The sequence below is a fragment of the Pectinophora gossypiella genome, chromosome 16 (genome assembly GCF_024362695.1).
Source record: "Pectinophora gossypiella chromosome 16, ilPecGoss1.1, whole genome shotgun sequence".
NCBI lineage: Eukaryota > Metazoa > Arthropoda > Insecta > Lepidoptera > Gelechiidae > Pectinophora > Pectinophora gossypiella.
Window position 1 is genome coordinate 2,955,423 of NC_065419.1, and position 13,940 is coordinate 2,969,362.

Consider the following 13,940-nt stretch of genomic DNA (forward strand, 5'->3'; position numbering starts at 1 on the left):
ACATTAATCTTGCTTAACACATTTCCCGCGTTTCTGTCGCGGTAAAATATCTTGACTGCACTTTCGTGTTTGAATCTTCTAATTGCTTTGTAGAAAGTCTACGCGATGTTTTTTCAGTCGTTACTCGCCTTCCGAGCGTCGCCGGAATGATTTTTGTGCGTTACTTTAATATTTCAGCAACTTTAGACACTAACAAGATGAAAGTCAGGTCGTTAGGGTTGTCAACCATCCACGATTGTACTTGTAATACCTTAGTCCTTAGTTAATACCTTTTCATATGTAAATAAATACATCCAATTTTATACCTTATTTTAAATATGATTAATGAACGAGACAGCCTCCGTGGTCTAGTGGACAATGTTTAAATCACTTTGTGGGACTCTCCGTTGTTTGGTAAGGACTTTGCAGGCTTGAATCATCTGATTGTCTGAAAAAGTAACATGATTCCGTGCTTTATGCCGTTGGTCCCGGCTGTAAGCCGTAAAAACACCTCCACCAACCCGCAGTGGAGCAGCGTGGTGGAGTATGCTACATACCCCCTCCGCTTGATTGGCCTTTACCCAGCAGTGGGACGTATATAAGCTAGTTATGTTATGTATGAACGAGATAGTAAATAAGAAATAAGTAAGTAACTTTTTACACCAAAATGCATTTTCATTTAAGTTTGTTAAATTTTACTAGATATTCATTTAGTTTTTCTACAGAATCCTTAGCCTTTAGGTGTTAGTTTCGGCCCCACACACGCTTTCAGAAATACACATCTCCGTAGGAAAGTAATAGATATTATTACCTATTTTTATCCAACAAGTGACAACCCTGTTAGTTACAGCGAGCTGAATTCCAGCGCGTGGAGTTCTGAAAGTGAATATTTCGCGTCTATATCAAATGCAGAAAGTTCGTTAGCGCGGATTAACACTGAATTATTAGTCTCAGCTTCCCTGCTCCCCGATCACTACGAATACCGACGAAGCATTGATCTGGTATGTCACATTAAGAGGAGACAACGGCCATGGATGTGTATTACATACAACACAACACTTAGCATCACGCCTGTATCCCCAAAGGGGGTGAACAGTGCGTGTCAGTGACGACGTAACGAAAACTAATTCAGACCATGATTCTGAGTTGACATCAAGTGGAATTTTCTTGAAAAGCTTTTCCTGCTGGCATAACTTTCAAGTGATTTTCTTACTCTCCTTACATGACTGTATTGTATTGTATAAGTAGGCTATTCGTATGTATGTTTATGTATGTGTGTAAATATATATGTGTATGTATGTTGTATATAATATATACTTATATACAGTATTTTTTAGTTATGTTGGTATCATTATTGTTTTTTGCACATCCCATGCTCCAATGCATAAAATTCTTTCATCTTAAGGTTGCCTGCCAGAAATTGCTGTTTAGCAATAAGGCCGTCTATTGTGCTTGTTTTTATTCGTATGTTTATGTCCTGTGTATATGTCGTTTGCTTTAAAATTTAAAAAAATGTTTTATGTCGCTACCAGACTTTCAGTCCACCATAGAGTTTGACTTAAGTGCCAATAAGAATGCGCCTTAGCGGGGAACAAGGCACGGTTTGCACACATTCACACATCGACTACTCGTCACTTTCTTGACCGCTTGAAGAGTGAGGCAGTAAAACAATAATTTACAAGCAACATTCATTGCCAATGCCATGCAAATCTGTTCCGTATGGCCAGTAGTCGCTACTTTCATTTAATTACCAAGTATTACCAGCATTTCGCCCGTGAACTTCGGTTATTAGAGCTATTTTTTACCGGATTTGATCAATACTAAGTTTTGCGTCCGTAAATTACCGTAAGCCCATGACAAAATCGACATTTTCGTTTTTGACGTGACTTATTGCAGATTTGTGGCAGATGGTACGGCTTTGAAATAGACTACTCTGGGCGCCATCCCAATCGCGTCAGGCAGAGTACTGGAGTGCGGAAGGCAAGAGAGAAACCACTGCTGCCCTATTTTTCCCTAAAAAAGTAGAATGAAGAATGCTACACTGACAAGAGCGTGGCTCTTAAATTAGTGATGATGAAGTAATGTATCTTATGCCGCATATTTTTTCCTTTCTTTCTTCTTTCTTTCCCGCTAGTGGCGCAAACATGGTGTCCTAGTGAACTAGGCCTTTACGATATTTATCACAAGACACAGTACACAGCAAAATTGCTTTTTGAAATGAATTCTTTTGATGTGGCCTTTTTGACCATGGTTGTCGAAACAGTAACATTTTAATATCACCTTTCTTTACTTTCCCAAAAAATATATAAGTATATCATTCAAATTCTGTCTCTACTCGTTTATTATTCAATGCTTTTAAGGAGTGAATGCAAATAACCGTATACTTAAGTAACTTTCTGTAAATTATAATATTACTAAATAATATTTGTTTTGAAAAGCATTTTAATAAGTTTATTGGATAATAAAATCGATATCAAATAAAAAAAAACTGACGTCGTCCAGATGATTCCGCCTATAAAAGCGACCGCGAGAAAAAGCACTTCAGGGGGGTTGAAGAGGCCATGTAAAAAAAAGCCCTTCAGGGGGGTTGAAGAGGCCATGTTAAAGCACTTCAAGGGGGGTTAAAGAAGCCACGTCAAAGCAAAAGCAATATTGGTATTTGACATTTGTTTGCATAGCGCACTTATTTTTATATGAATTATTTTAGTTTTTTTTTTTTTGATGTGGCCTTTTAGCCACCCGGGTTAATTAACTGGGCACCCTCAGGCCTGAGGGGTTAAAAAGGCCCCATCGAAGCAATTTATCTAAAAAAGCAATATTGCAATTTGACATTTGCGCATATGAAAGTAAGTGCGCAATGCAAACAAAGTGTCTCACAGCAAAATTGCTTTCTTAGATGAATCGCAACAATGTGGCCTTTTTAGACCACCTGTACTTTAAAGTTTTGTACCGGGTGAGAGCTATAAAGAGCCCCCCATTCGTCCGGCCAAGTATAGTCAAGCCATCTGAGGCAAAAAAGGTAGGTACATAAATTTGAGTGTTATAATAGTTTTTAAATTAGAAATATCGTCCCAATTTAGTGAAAACATGGCATTACACAATAATTGTTTTTTTTTTTTGGTGAAGATTCCACATTTTTATGTCCAATAATAACGAGTTAGAGTCCGCAATGTATAGCCATGTAGATGTTTGATATATCAATTAAAATATTTTTAACATTACAAAATAATTACGTTTTATGCATAGTTAACTTCCAATTAACACTAGAGTTTCATAAGTTACGGCCTTGTCGAGAACAGACGTGCAACAAAATTGCATTTTTTATCTGTGGTACTTTCACATTTTGAGATGTTACTTGGTTAATATAACTTATGCTATTTTATACATGGAACGGTTATTTTTAGTTCAACGTTATTATATTACGCATTGTCGTGGGTACAGTTACCTTTTTACTATGGTAACTATGGTTCTTTTTTTAGGTAGACACAAATTAACGTATATAGGCATAGAAGAAGGAATACTTAATATAGGGCCTTTGCCGAGGTTTTTCTTGCAGCTTCTTTCCCGGGCTATACAGGTTGTGAGAAGCTGCATTAGTTTTAGGCGGATGAGACGTTCTTAAATGTAAAAAATAACGGTTTAAAATGTAACCATGTTACCTATTGAATAAAGATTTTTTTGTAATTTTTAATTAGGTACTCATGCCTGTACGCATATCCGAAAATCAGATTTTTACAAAACCGATTATATTATTTTATCTGTGTGTGTTTCTGTATTATTTGAGCCCTATATCCCAACAGGGGATAAAAGGAAGAAGAGAGAAGAGAGAGTAACGACTATAACTACCTATTTTCTTTTTTTGACGTGACTTATTGTACACGTGCTCATCACAAATGCGCTAATCCAAAGTAATATCTGTGCTTAACTGTCGTAACATGAAATAGTAAGTTTCTTTTATTTAAAACTATTTACAAAACGCAGATATTTTCACCAAAACAAACAAAAGAAAGCGCGTCAATTTTCTAGAACGGTCTTTCAATCAGCTGCTTGACACAAACCCAAAGGAAAGCTACTGTCAAATTGGCGGTGCTTAACCAAAATACCGCGACTGCATTTAAGCTATGAGTGGTTTAGGATGTAGCGAGGGAAATTTGATGCAGTTTTGAAAATGAGAAGTGTGAGTTTTTGGTCATGGTCATTATTAGGAGCCGGCCCATATTCGGTGCAAGTACCTTAGATAAGAAGACGGTAGTCCCTTCTAGTCAGGGCCTGTCAAAAAGCAAAACCCTCGGATGGCATTCGTTCTCTAGTCTCTACACACTAAACTTACCTACACACACATAAATTCACGCCCATATCCTCATAGGGCGGGAAGAGGCATAAGTCAATTAGTCGTCAATAGTACAGTAGGTCACCTACAACTCGCAATCATTCATACTCGTGTCACTTTGGATATGACAAAATCGTTGTCAGTCACAAAATAAAAAAAAAGTAAATAAATAAAGATTTTATCTTAAAATACGAATAAGTACGTACTTATATACTCTTCTCTTTTTCTATCGTGTGGGTTGTGAGTTAGATGACTAACTTCAGAAACCCTGGTGTCAGTGTTATTATTCAGCCACCAAAACCCTTAATAGCTCATGTAACGACTACGTACTTACATCAGTAAGTAGGTAGTAAGCGGGACCAACGGCTTAACATACTTTCCAAAGCACAGATCATCTTACTTTCGGACGATCGGACTGATCAGCCTGTAATGTCTTAACCAAACCAGGAATCACGAAGTAATTTTTCTCTGCACCGTGAGATTCGAACCCGGGACCTCCAGATTGTAAACCCAAGAAGGAAGGATTTTATGTCATCTACTTATATAAATGAATTGTGACTCTGCCCGCACCGATAGAGATTACTGGCAGCGTGAGTTACGCATTGTTGCTTATGTCTCCATATTCTAAGGGTGATGATATTGTCGTATGCTCTCTTTTATCCCTAATTTCTTATTTATATATTTTCTTGCTTACATTTATGAAAGAAAACATCAGCAATATCCGTACCTTACAACATTAAATCCAAATCTTGCGGTTGCAATGCATCACGTAATTCACGAACAGTGTCAAAAATTCGCATAAAAAACGGCAGTTTCACAAGTTTCCAATGTCCGTTATTCACTCGATTCAAAAAAGTAAAAAGGTCTTTTAACGGTAGCCGTTCGTCCTCCCGTGAGCACGGTGGCTACTCGACTGGCTGAACGCAGTTGGAACAAAAAGTTTCACTGTTGCCGGTTTGTTTACTGCCGCCTGACTGCCGCACGGTAATGTTCTTTGAATCCACAACGTGTGGCGATGGTGCTCCACTTTTCAAAGAAGCGAGATTAATGTTGATTTGTGACGAACGGGGCGCAGTTTTTGTAATGAATACCTACTTATTTGTGTGTTAGCCTCGTATTCTTTTTTACAGTTTATAAAAAGTCCTTAAAAACTTTATTCAACAACTTTGTTACTGTTATTAACAATTTCCTATTTCCCGCGCTATATTTCGTCAAACTTTAAATAAGCTTTAGTAGTTTTACCTATTTCAAACCAATTATTTATTTTATCATTTATATACTGTTATGTTACTGTAAATAATAATTTAAGTACTTTAATGGTGCTAATTCCTGTAAATACCATCTAATTTTATTTTAAGTTATATCTGTCATTTTCTTATCCGCCGAAAAGGAAAGGGACGGGTAATTGACAAGCATAAAATTTATGGAACACACGTCAATTTTAAGCACAAATCTAAACCAACCGTCTAAAAATTTTACATCAGTCAATAACCCGACACATTCATTTACTCATTCTTCCTAAAATTAAGAGCTGTGAATCATCCGTCCCTTTCCTTTTCGACGGATATGAAAATGACGGATATAACTTAAAATAAAATTAGGCGGTGTCTGCAGGAATCGGGGCCAATATTTATTTTCTAATAATCTCTTAAGGAATTTCTGAACGAAATAGTAAAAGTCAAAATGGTCAGCTGATTGCCGTCAGCGTGACGTTTCAAGGTCATTCTAGTAAGGTTAGAAATGTTCCAGTAATTTGCATGATTTCGATAAAATTATACCATATTCAATTAATTACATAACTGTAAAATCAACCAGTGATATTATGAGTCTTTCATCTTTCTTCAGATCGACCAAGGGCAAGGTTATTCTTGCTACTGTGGCCACTTTGCACTTCACCATCTTTGTGGCCAAACCTTCGTTTTTTAAGAGTGATACTGACACGAAGCCTCAAGCGTCCCCTCCTAAATACTTGCCAGAGAACTGAGTGACCTTGTCGCAGGTTATAGCTACAAAGACCACGGAAACTAATCGTAAGCACGTAAAAGTGTTTGCTGGAAAAAAATCTATTGAATTGATGATTTATAAGGGGATTGTGAGTGGATTGTGCCGCTGTCGTGGTTTAGACGTGATCTCGAGGACTATGAGCAGTGCAAGCAGGCCCCAGGTGTTCGTGTCACGGTCTGACATGCCCGAATGTGGCATCAAACTGCTGAAAAAAGAGTAAGTTATATTATTTAGCCTACTTATATTATTTTCTGAATGTTCTTTTGCCTTCTAAAAAATCTTCTCTCTTCTATTGACCAAATCCAAAGCATCACATATTTTTATTAATGATACTATTTTTCTTATTTCAGGCCACAAATGTTAGTACGCTGAGTTTAAACATATTTTTCATTATTTTCACATTTTTATTTTATAGTTTTGTAGAGATACCTACTGTAGTACTTAAATAGGCGTTTATATATTTTAGTAATTTATTCATAGTTTAGATCTATTCATTACTTAACAAGAAAGAAGACAATAAAAACTTATTGTTCGCTTTTCAGATGTGATGTTAAACTGTGGAGTGACGCATCTCCCGTGCCCAGAGCGGAGTTCCTGAAATCAGTTGCTGGTGTCAACGGCATCTTCTGTTCACTCACCGACAAGATAGACAAAGAAATATTAGATGCGGCAGGACCTAATCTCAAAGTTGTTTCGACTATTTCAGTTGGTTACGATCACATTGATGTATCAGAGTGTACGAAGAGAGGAATAAGGATTGGTTATACTCCGGATGTCTTAACCGATGCCACCGCTGAACTTACTGTAAGTGTTACTAGTTTTTATATAGAATACAGGAAATTCTTATATATTTAGGTAATAAAATGATTGTATGAAGGTTACATTCAATTAAGAAAAGTTGTGAAGGTCATAATTATCTATTGTTTTGTTAACTTTTCTATCGTTTTTAAAACATAACATAAAGCCTATATGATGTTGGGATGAATAGCAGGGGGTGCTGAGCTGTTTTAAGAGCAGTTTATGATTCCTTATTTACTGCACTGCAAAATACTACATTCCATAAAATCGTGGCTGACTTCCCTAACTGACGTAGCTGTATTTTTTTCTAAAGTGATTTGTGTCTCATTGACAATTGTACTGTTAGAATTGTCAAGAAGACAATTGCAATTTTCGCCAAAAATTGTTTTTTTAAATTATTTTTTTCTATTTTCAGGTTGCATTACTACTGACGACATCACGGCGCCTACCAGAAGCTCAGCATGAAGCCAAGTCTGGAGGCTGGGTATCCTGGGCCCCAACATGGATGACAGGCCCAGGGCTCGCAGGTTCCACTGTAGGCATCGTCGGCTTTGGCAGGATAGGCCAAGCAGTCGCCAGACGCGTAAAGGCTTTTAGTACAAAGAAAATATTATACGTGAACCGTAGCGAACGCCCTGAGGCTAAAGAAACCGGTGCCATCAAAGTAAATTTTGATGAACTTCTAACTCAGAGCGATTTTGTCATATGCTGTGCGGCTTTAGTCCCAGAAACGAAGGCCATGTTCAACAAAGAAGCTTTTGGAAAGATGAAACGGTCCGCTGTTTTCGTGAATACTAGCAGAGGAGGCACTGTAGATCAAGATGCTTTGATAGAAGCACTGCAGAATAACACAATATGGGCTGCTGGCTTGGATGTGACTACACCAGAGCCATTGCCTTTAGACAGTCCATTGTTTAAGCTGAAAAATTGTGTCATCCTGCCTCATATAGGCAGTGCCACGATTGAAGCTAGAAACATTATGAGTGAACTAACAGCTAAGAATATACTAGCAGCAATAAATGGCAAAGAAATGCCTGCTGAACTAAAAGTATGAAATGTATTATGAAGTATTAGCATATTTTTTCTGATCACCCTGCTAGAATGCAAGGCCAAAATACAATCCCCATGGTGACATTCAAACCGCACAATTTCTTAAGACATACTTATATTATTTATATATTATGACATATTAAAAATGCATTTAAAATTATAAGTTACTTTATTTAACAGTCTCACCTATAAAATAAATTAAAAAAAACTTAAACCTAATCATTATGTTCATGTTGAGCCTCAGACTCTCTCCAGTTATTCTGTACCATTTCCACGATCATCCGCCACCATTTAGACTGCATAAAATAATACACTGAACATACAATAATGAAAAGCCACGACAAGATTAAGAAATAGTCAGTTTCCTTCTCAACAACACTGGAAACGGGTCCTTGGAAGTCTTTAGACGTCACCAATAATCCTTGAGGATTCTGTCCAGTAATTGCATGGACGAATTTGCTGAATGAATGAATGTTATATTCCGTTCCGTTGAATTTACCAACCGGCCTGCCATTGTGGAACATTTTTAATGTTGGCACACCAACTATACCATATAGTGCATTGATTCCGTGGTATTTTAAAGCATCTAGTGCTACCATTTTTACATTAGGATAGGATCTTGCAAGGGCATTGAAGTGTGGTGCAGCATGAGCACTAAATGGACATGCTCTAGCATAAAATAAGACAAGCACACAATCAGCCTCCATGTCGCGGCTAGTAATGTCTGGTTTGATTTGTAGCATCTTATTTAGCCTACTTCCATTGATGATTTCCACTGAAGGTTCTATCTCTATGTCTTCATAAACAATATCTTTACATTTAACGAGTTTCCGAGTCTCGTTAGCGGCCTGTGTAGCGTTCTCGGCTGTAATATTGGCTGAGGTAACATGGTTGTATAAACTGGTAAGGGTTTTGTTAACATCAGAAACTACATTAGAAAGTAAAGATTCTGACTCATCCACATTTGGCTCGTCATTATCGACTTCCTGAGGAGCTGGCTCGGGGTCCTCTTGTACATCAAATTGTGTCGTGACCTTCGCTAGACCTAAAACAATTAGAACGTTATTATCACCTAATAATGATTATAAGCATGTCTAACTTTTATTAGGGAATTTCAATAATGTACTCAGATTGTAAAGCCCAAATTTATATCTGTCACGAATCGTTATATATTAAGTTATAATGAGTATACTTTCTTCTGCAAAAAGAGACCGGGTTTTCATAAAATATAAGCTAAGAAATGTGTACTGAAACTGAAACGAAAAACTCACTGATTGTTAATAATATAACGAAGAACAAATTACTTCGAAGTCGTAAGTACATAGTACAGGCTAAATGTAATCAATCAAACCCGTAAGTTTATCGTAATCTCGGGAAATTAATTCAGAATACAAAAAAATCTGCAAAATGTTTTCATTACATTTGACACTTCATGGCTTTTCTGGAACTAAACGGTAATAGGAGCTTAGTAAGACAAAGAAAGCGCTATAAATTCACTGGACAACAAAATTGCAATTTTTGCCTGATGATTGACTTTTGATGCATGATGTTTGTTAATTTGATGTCGCTGATTCTAAATATACCCTCATTTTTTTTGTAACAGCTCTTGTTTACGATTTATAGCATTCACTCAAAATTCGCTAAGTTTCAGTCTTAATTTGCACACAATAAAAAAAATATTAATATTTTAATACAATTTGAAATGGCATCATCAAGTCGAGTGTGTATAAATGATCCAAATCATTTTTGCTTTATTTGCGGAGAGTATTATGTTTAAAGAATACCGTTTAAATGTGACAGCGTTCGTTAATGAGGCTTAGAAAAATTACTTTGGACACCCTATGAATTAAAAAAAAAGCCTTGGATTCCGCAAAAGGTATGTAAAACGTGCGTTGAGTTTATACGTTTGTGGACAAATAAGAAAAGAAACAGATTTAGGTACGAAAGTGCTATAATCTGGGACAAACCCGTAAACCACTTGGACGACTGCTATTTTTGTTTGGTGAACATCGGCATTAACCGAAAAAATCATAAAAAATGGGAATATCCATGTATTCGGACGGCGTGTAGACGTATCTTGAGCCCTAAGATGCCACCTGAACCTCAAGCTGATGCTTCACCACAGGAGCCAATGGATTTTGAGGCGAAATCGAGTGCAGAGAAGATAAAACCAGGCAATTTTGATCGGTCTCAGAAAAGATCATTAATAAATGACTCAAATTTTACGGATATTATGACAGAAAATGAGAAAAACGCATGAAATGAGTTTGTTTGGGTTATCCAAAATTTTTTAGGAAACAAGAAAAGTTCAGACTACTCTCAACATATTGAACAATTAATGACTAACTTTCAAAGGCTTGGATGTAACATGAGCATCAAGTAACACTTTCTTCACAACCACCTGGACTATTTTCCTGCCAATCTTGGGGATCTAAGTGAAGAACAGGGCGAACGATTCCACCAGGACCTTCGTACGATGGAGGAACGCTATCAAGGCTACTGAAACGCGCATATGATGGCTGACTATTGTTGGAGCATCCAGAACGCCTCTCTGGCTTCATCTTCAGCAAGGAAGTCCAAAAAAATTAAAGTTTTTTCAAATTAATTACGAAATAAAGTAGGATCATCTTTAAAATATTGTGTTTTATTGTTAAAGGACCCATATGCCATATTTTTTTAACTAGAGCTGATAGAGAAATTTTAGTCACAGATTTTAAATTGTCTTTAAAAATTGACTTTATATCATGTATCGGAACCCAATCATCAGAAATGCTGTTGTGCAGTGTTATAAAAGTTACATTCTCACTTTTACTAAAAAATGTGTACAAAAACCGTACGACAAAAGCGCGGAAAATTGCGTTTCGTTAATGCTTTCAATTTCAACAGTTATTCTGTTTAATTATAAATATTTGTATTATTTAATATCCTAGCGAGCTATATGTTCAACGTGATAGGTAGCCGAACCATTTTATTTCTATGAAATGCCCAAGGGATAAGCAGTTTCGAACATAATACGACATTAACAGCTTTATACGTCCCACTGCTGGGTACATTCCTCTCTTTAACCAACCGATTGCGATACGACTCACGCCTATTTCCCGTCGGAGTAAACAGAGACTATGGAATTCCATTTGCTTCGATTCTGACGTACTTACTTCTCTTGCTTCCTCCACATTCCTCAATCGTTTCATACACGCACGCTAGTTCAGAGTAGATCGTACTAAACCTTTTCTAAGGACCTTATTTTATCATTGCAAGTACCTACCAAAGTATTTAGTTAAATAAAATTAAATCACCACTCTAATTTGTCAGTTCTATAAATGTCGAACCAAATGAATCGAGAACCTAAATAGAATAGTGCACCCTTTCAATGTTAATGATTAAAAGCATTAATGTCAAAACTAAAAAACTTTACAGGTTTCATAATGTAACATAAACATCCTATATACGTCCCACTGCTGGGCACAGGCCTCCCCTCAATCAACCGTACGGGGTATGGAGCATACTTCACCACGCTGTTCCACTGTGGGTTGTTGGAGGTATTTGGGCTAGTAGCCAGGAACCAACGGCTTAGCGTGTCTTCCGAAGCACGGAATCATCTTACTTTTTCGGACAAACAGGTGATTCAAAACACTAAAATTGTATGATTCTTATTTTTATTCATAACGGCCTATGTGGTCCAGTGGTTGAGCGTTAGGTTCACAATCCGAAGTTCCCGGGTTCGAATCGGGGACATATCACAAAAAGCACTTTGTGATCCCTAATTTGGTTAGGACATTGCTGGCATTGGGATATGTTGTTAACAAAATACCGCTCTACATTTCGATCACTGATCATCATAACGTAGGTACTTACCTCTATCTATCTATTCATCTTAAGACTCTGTTACTAATACAAGGTGTTAGTGACATCGTAACGAAAACTTTGAGTGATGATTCAGACTATGATTCTGAGTTGATATCAAATGGAATTTTCCGTCGCAAAAGTATGGAACGGAAAAATACCTAATTAAAAAAACAAAAACATGAATTTTGCGACGGAAAATTCCACCTGACATCAACTCAGAATCATGGTCTGAATCATCCCCCTCAGTATTCGTTACGATGTCACTAACACCCTGTATAGGTATCAAGTTATTCCTCCGGCGATTCTGGCGACCCCGATTGGATTACGGGGACTTTGTTTACCACTCCCAAGTTATTATTCAGATGACTCATAGCTCTGTCGACCCTGATGGGATTATCAGCGTGAGTAGTTACATCTGAAATTATTTTAGTTCGTCGCTATAATCATTCTTTTGCAGTGATCATAACAATTTGACGATTAATACCACCTGTCATGTAAACCATCGCAACGACTTATGGGATAGAAATTATTATTTCAGCCGGTGATGATTGCATTATTATTAAAATTTATTATTATTATACACTAGGAACTTATCCAATGCATGTACAGTCATGAGCAATATAATGTCTGTCGCACTAACATATTATTTGACATTTAGTGAGACTTAAAGTTCAATCGGTCAAAAAACTTAGTGTGATATGGTACCAAAGTGTATACATAATTATTGCTCGTACGAATGAGACACTCTCCAGGCTACGTTTCCCAAAAATGAAATAGAAGGCGCTGTAAAGATTTTCCTTCGTTTAACCTTCTAATTTCATGGATAACAGATATAATGCATCTTTTATCTTTGTTTTTGGGTATAAACGATGACCCTTTTTTAATGTTGTATTTCATCACAAATTTAAGAGCCACGCTCTTGTCGGTGTAGCATTCTCCTAACTCTCCATGCTACTTTTTAGGGAAAAATAGGGCAGTAGTTTCCCAATGTTGTAAGTAGTATCCTTTATTTTATGCTACTGGGTAAATATTGTGCTGTACCCTGCTGAATCCGGATCGGATGGCCATTACTGCGTAATATAATGAGGGAAATGTATTATTGGTGACTACCGATGTTGATCCCAGTCATCATAAATCATCATTTCTCTCCGCCAGCCCAGACAAATTACCCAACTAGATACCTATAGTCAATTAATAGAGGGCTGACAACCTTCCATCTAATTAGTTATCTATTAATCGAGTCGCTGGGTGCTCGGCTCTGGGGTGATCTGATGCAACTGGCCTCGACGACAGTGATGGGCGATGCCAAGCTGTCCAATATACGGGACCGGGGGAAATGTCTCGAATGTTCGAGACTTTTGTAGTGTCCCGGTGAATATGTCGATAAGAGTAAAGCCCAACCTGTATCTGTTTCGGTGTTCTTGAAAGTTTTTCAAGTGCACTTAAGAAAAATGAGCTGATGACTGAAAACGTTTAAAGAATGGTTGAAATTATACGTCCACTTTAGAGTAGACTGTAGAAGGAAGTTATTATTTGTGCCTAATTGTAGATTTGCCGCGGACGGCATTAACTACGGGAGCGCTGAAGGCTCTCACCCGGTACAACGTTTGACAACAGGCCTGAGGGTGCCCAGTTGAGCGCGAACTGGCTTAGGGCGTCGTCTGAGAGTAGAATGAAGTACTCAGTATACACTTATAAGTAGAAACATGGTCATTTTAAAAACAAACTCATTTTAATGCCTCGTATTTTTTTATTATTAAATAACGTTATACAAATTATATACCTTAGTACTTAGAGTTAGAAATAAGTAAGTGAATGACCTCTGGCAGATGGTTCAAAACACCCTTGGAAAGTTAGGTGGTTATAATGATGACGATGACCATTAGACGCTCGATCCAAGTGCCTTGCTAGTTACAAAAAGGGCAAAAATCTC

General features: G+C 37.2%; 3 protein-coding genes across 4 annotated transcripts in view; 1 reads left to right on the forward strand and 2 right to left on the reverse strand.

Moving 5' to 3' along the window:
- Positions 1–5,259, reverse strand: part of LOC126373986 (SH2 domain-containing protein 4B-like) — an 81,002-nt gene extending 75,743 nt beyond the window's left edge. Inside the window, exon 1 of the mRNA XM_050020418.1 lies at positions 5,037–5,259. The gene's annotated coding sequence lies outside the window, so the exon portion shown is untranslated. The remainder of the gene's footprint in view (positions 1–5,036) is intronic.
- A 729-nt stretch (positions 5,260–5,988) lies between these two features.
- Positions 5,989–8,324, forward strand: LOC126373996 (glyoxylate reductase/hydroxypyruvate reductase). Of its 2 annotated transcripts, XM_050020436.1 has the most exons (4): positions 5,989–6,042; positions 6,155–6,529; positions 6,856–7,117; positions 7,527–8,324. In XM_050020436.1, exons 2-4 carry the CDS (start codon positions 6,384–6,386, stop codon positions 8,163–8,165), a joined length of 1,047 nt encoding a protein of 348 aa, XP_049876393.1. In that variant the 5' UTR covers positions 5,989–6,042; positions 6,155–6,383; the 3' UTR covers positions 8,166–8,324. The 2 variants fall into 2 exon arrangements, with proteins under 2 accessions (XP_049876393.1, XP_049876392.1); XM_050020435.1 differs by lacking the exon at positions 5,989–6,042 and having other exon boundaries at positions 6,049–6,529.
- On the reverse strand, positions 8,312–9,611 carry LOC126374007 (thioredoxin domain-containing protein 15). Its single transcript, XM_050020452.1, has 2 exons — positions 9,433–9,611; positions 8,312–9,206 (listed from the first exon to the last, which is right to left on the reverse strand). The coding sequence occupies exons 1-2, from the start codon at positions 9,482–9,484 to the stop codon at positions 8,377–8,379; spliced, it is 882 nt and encodes a 293-aa protein (XP_049876409.1). The 5' UTR covers positions 9,485–9,611; the 3' UTR covers positions 8,312–8,376.
- Positions 9,612–13,940: the final 4,329 nt, after the last annotated feature.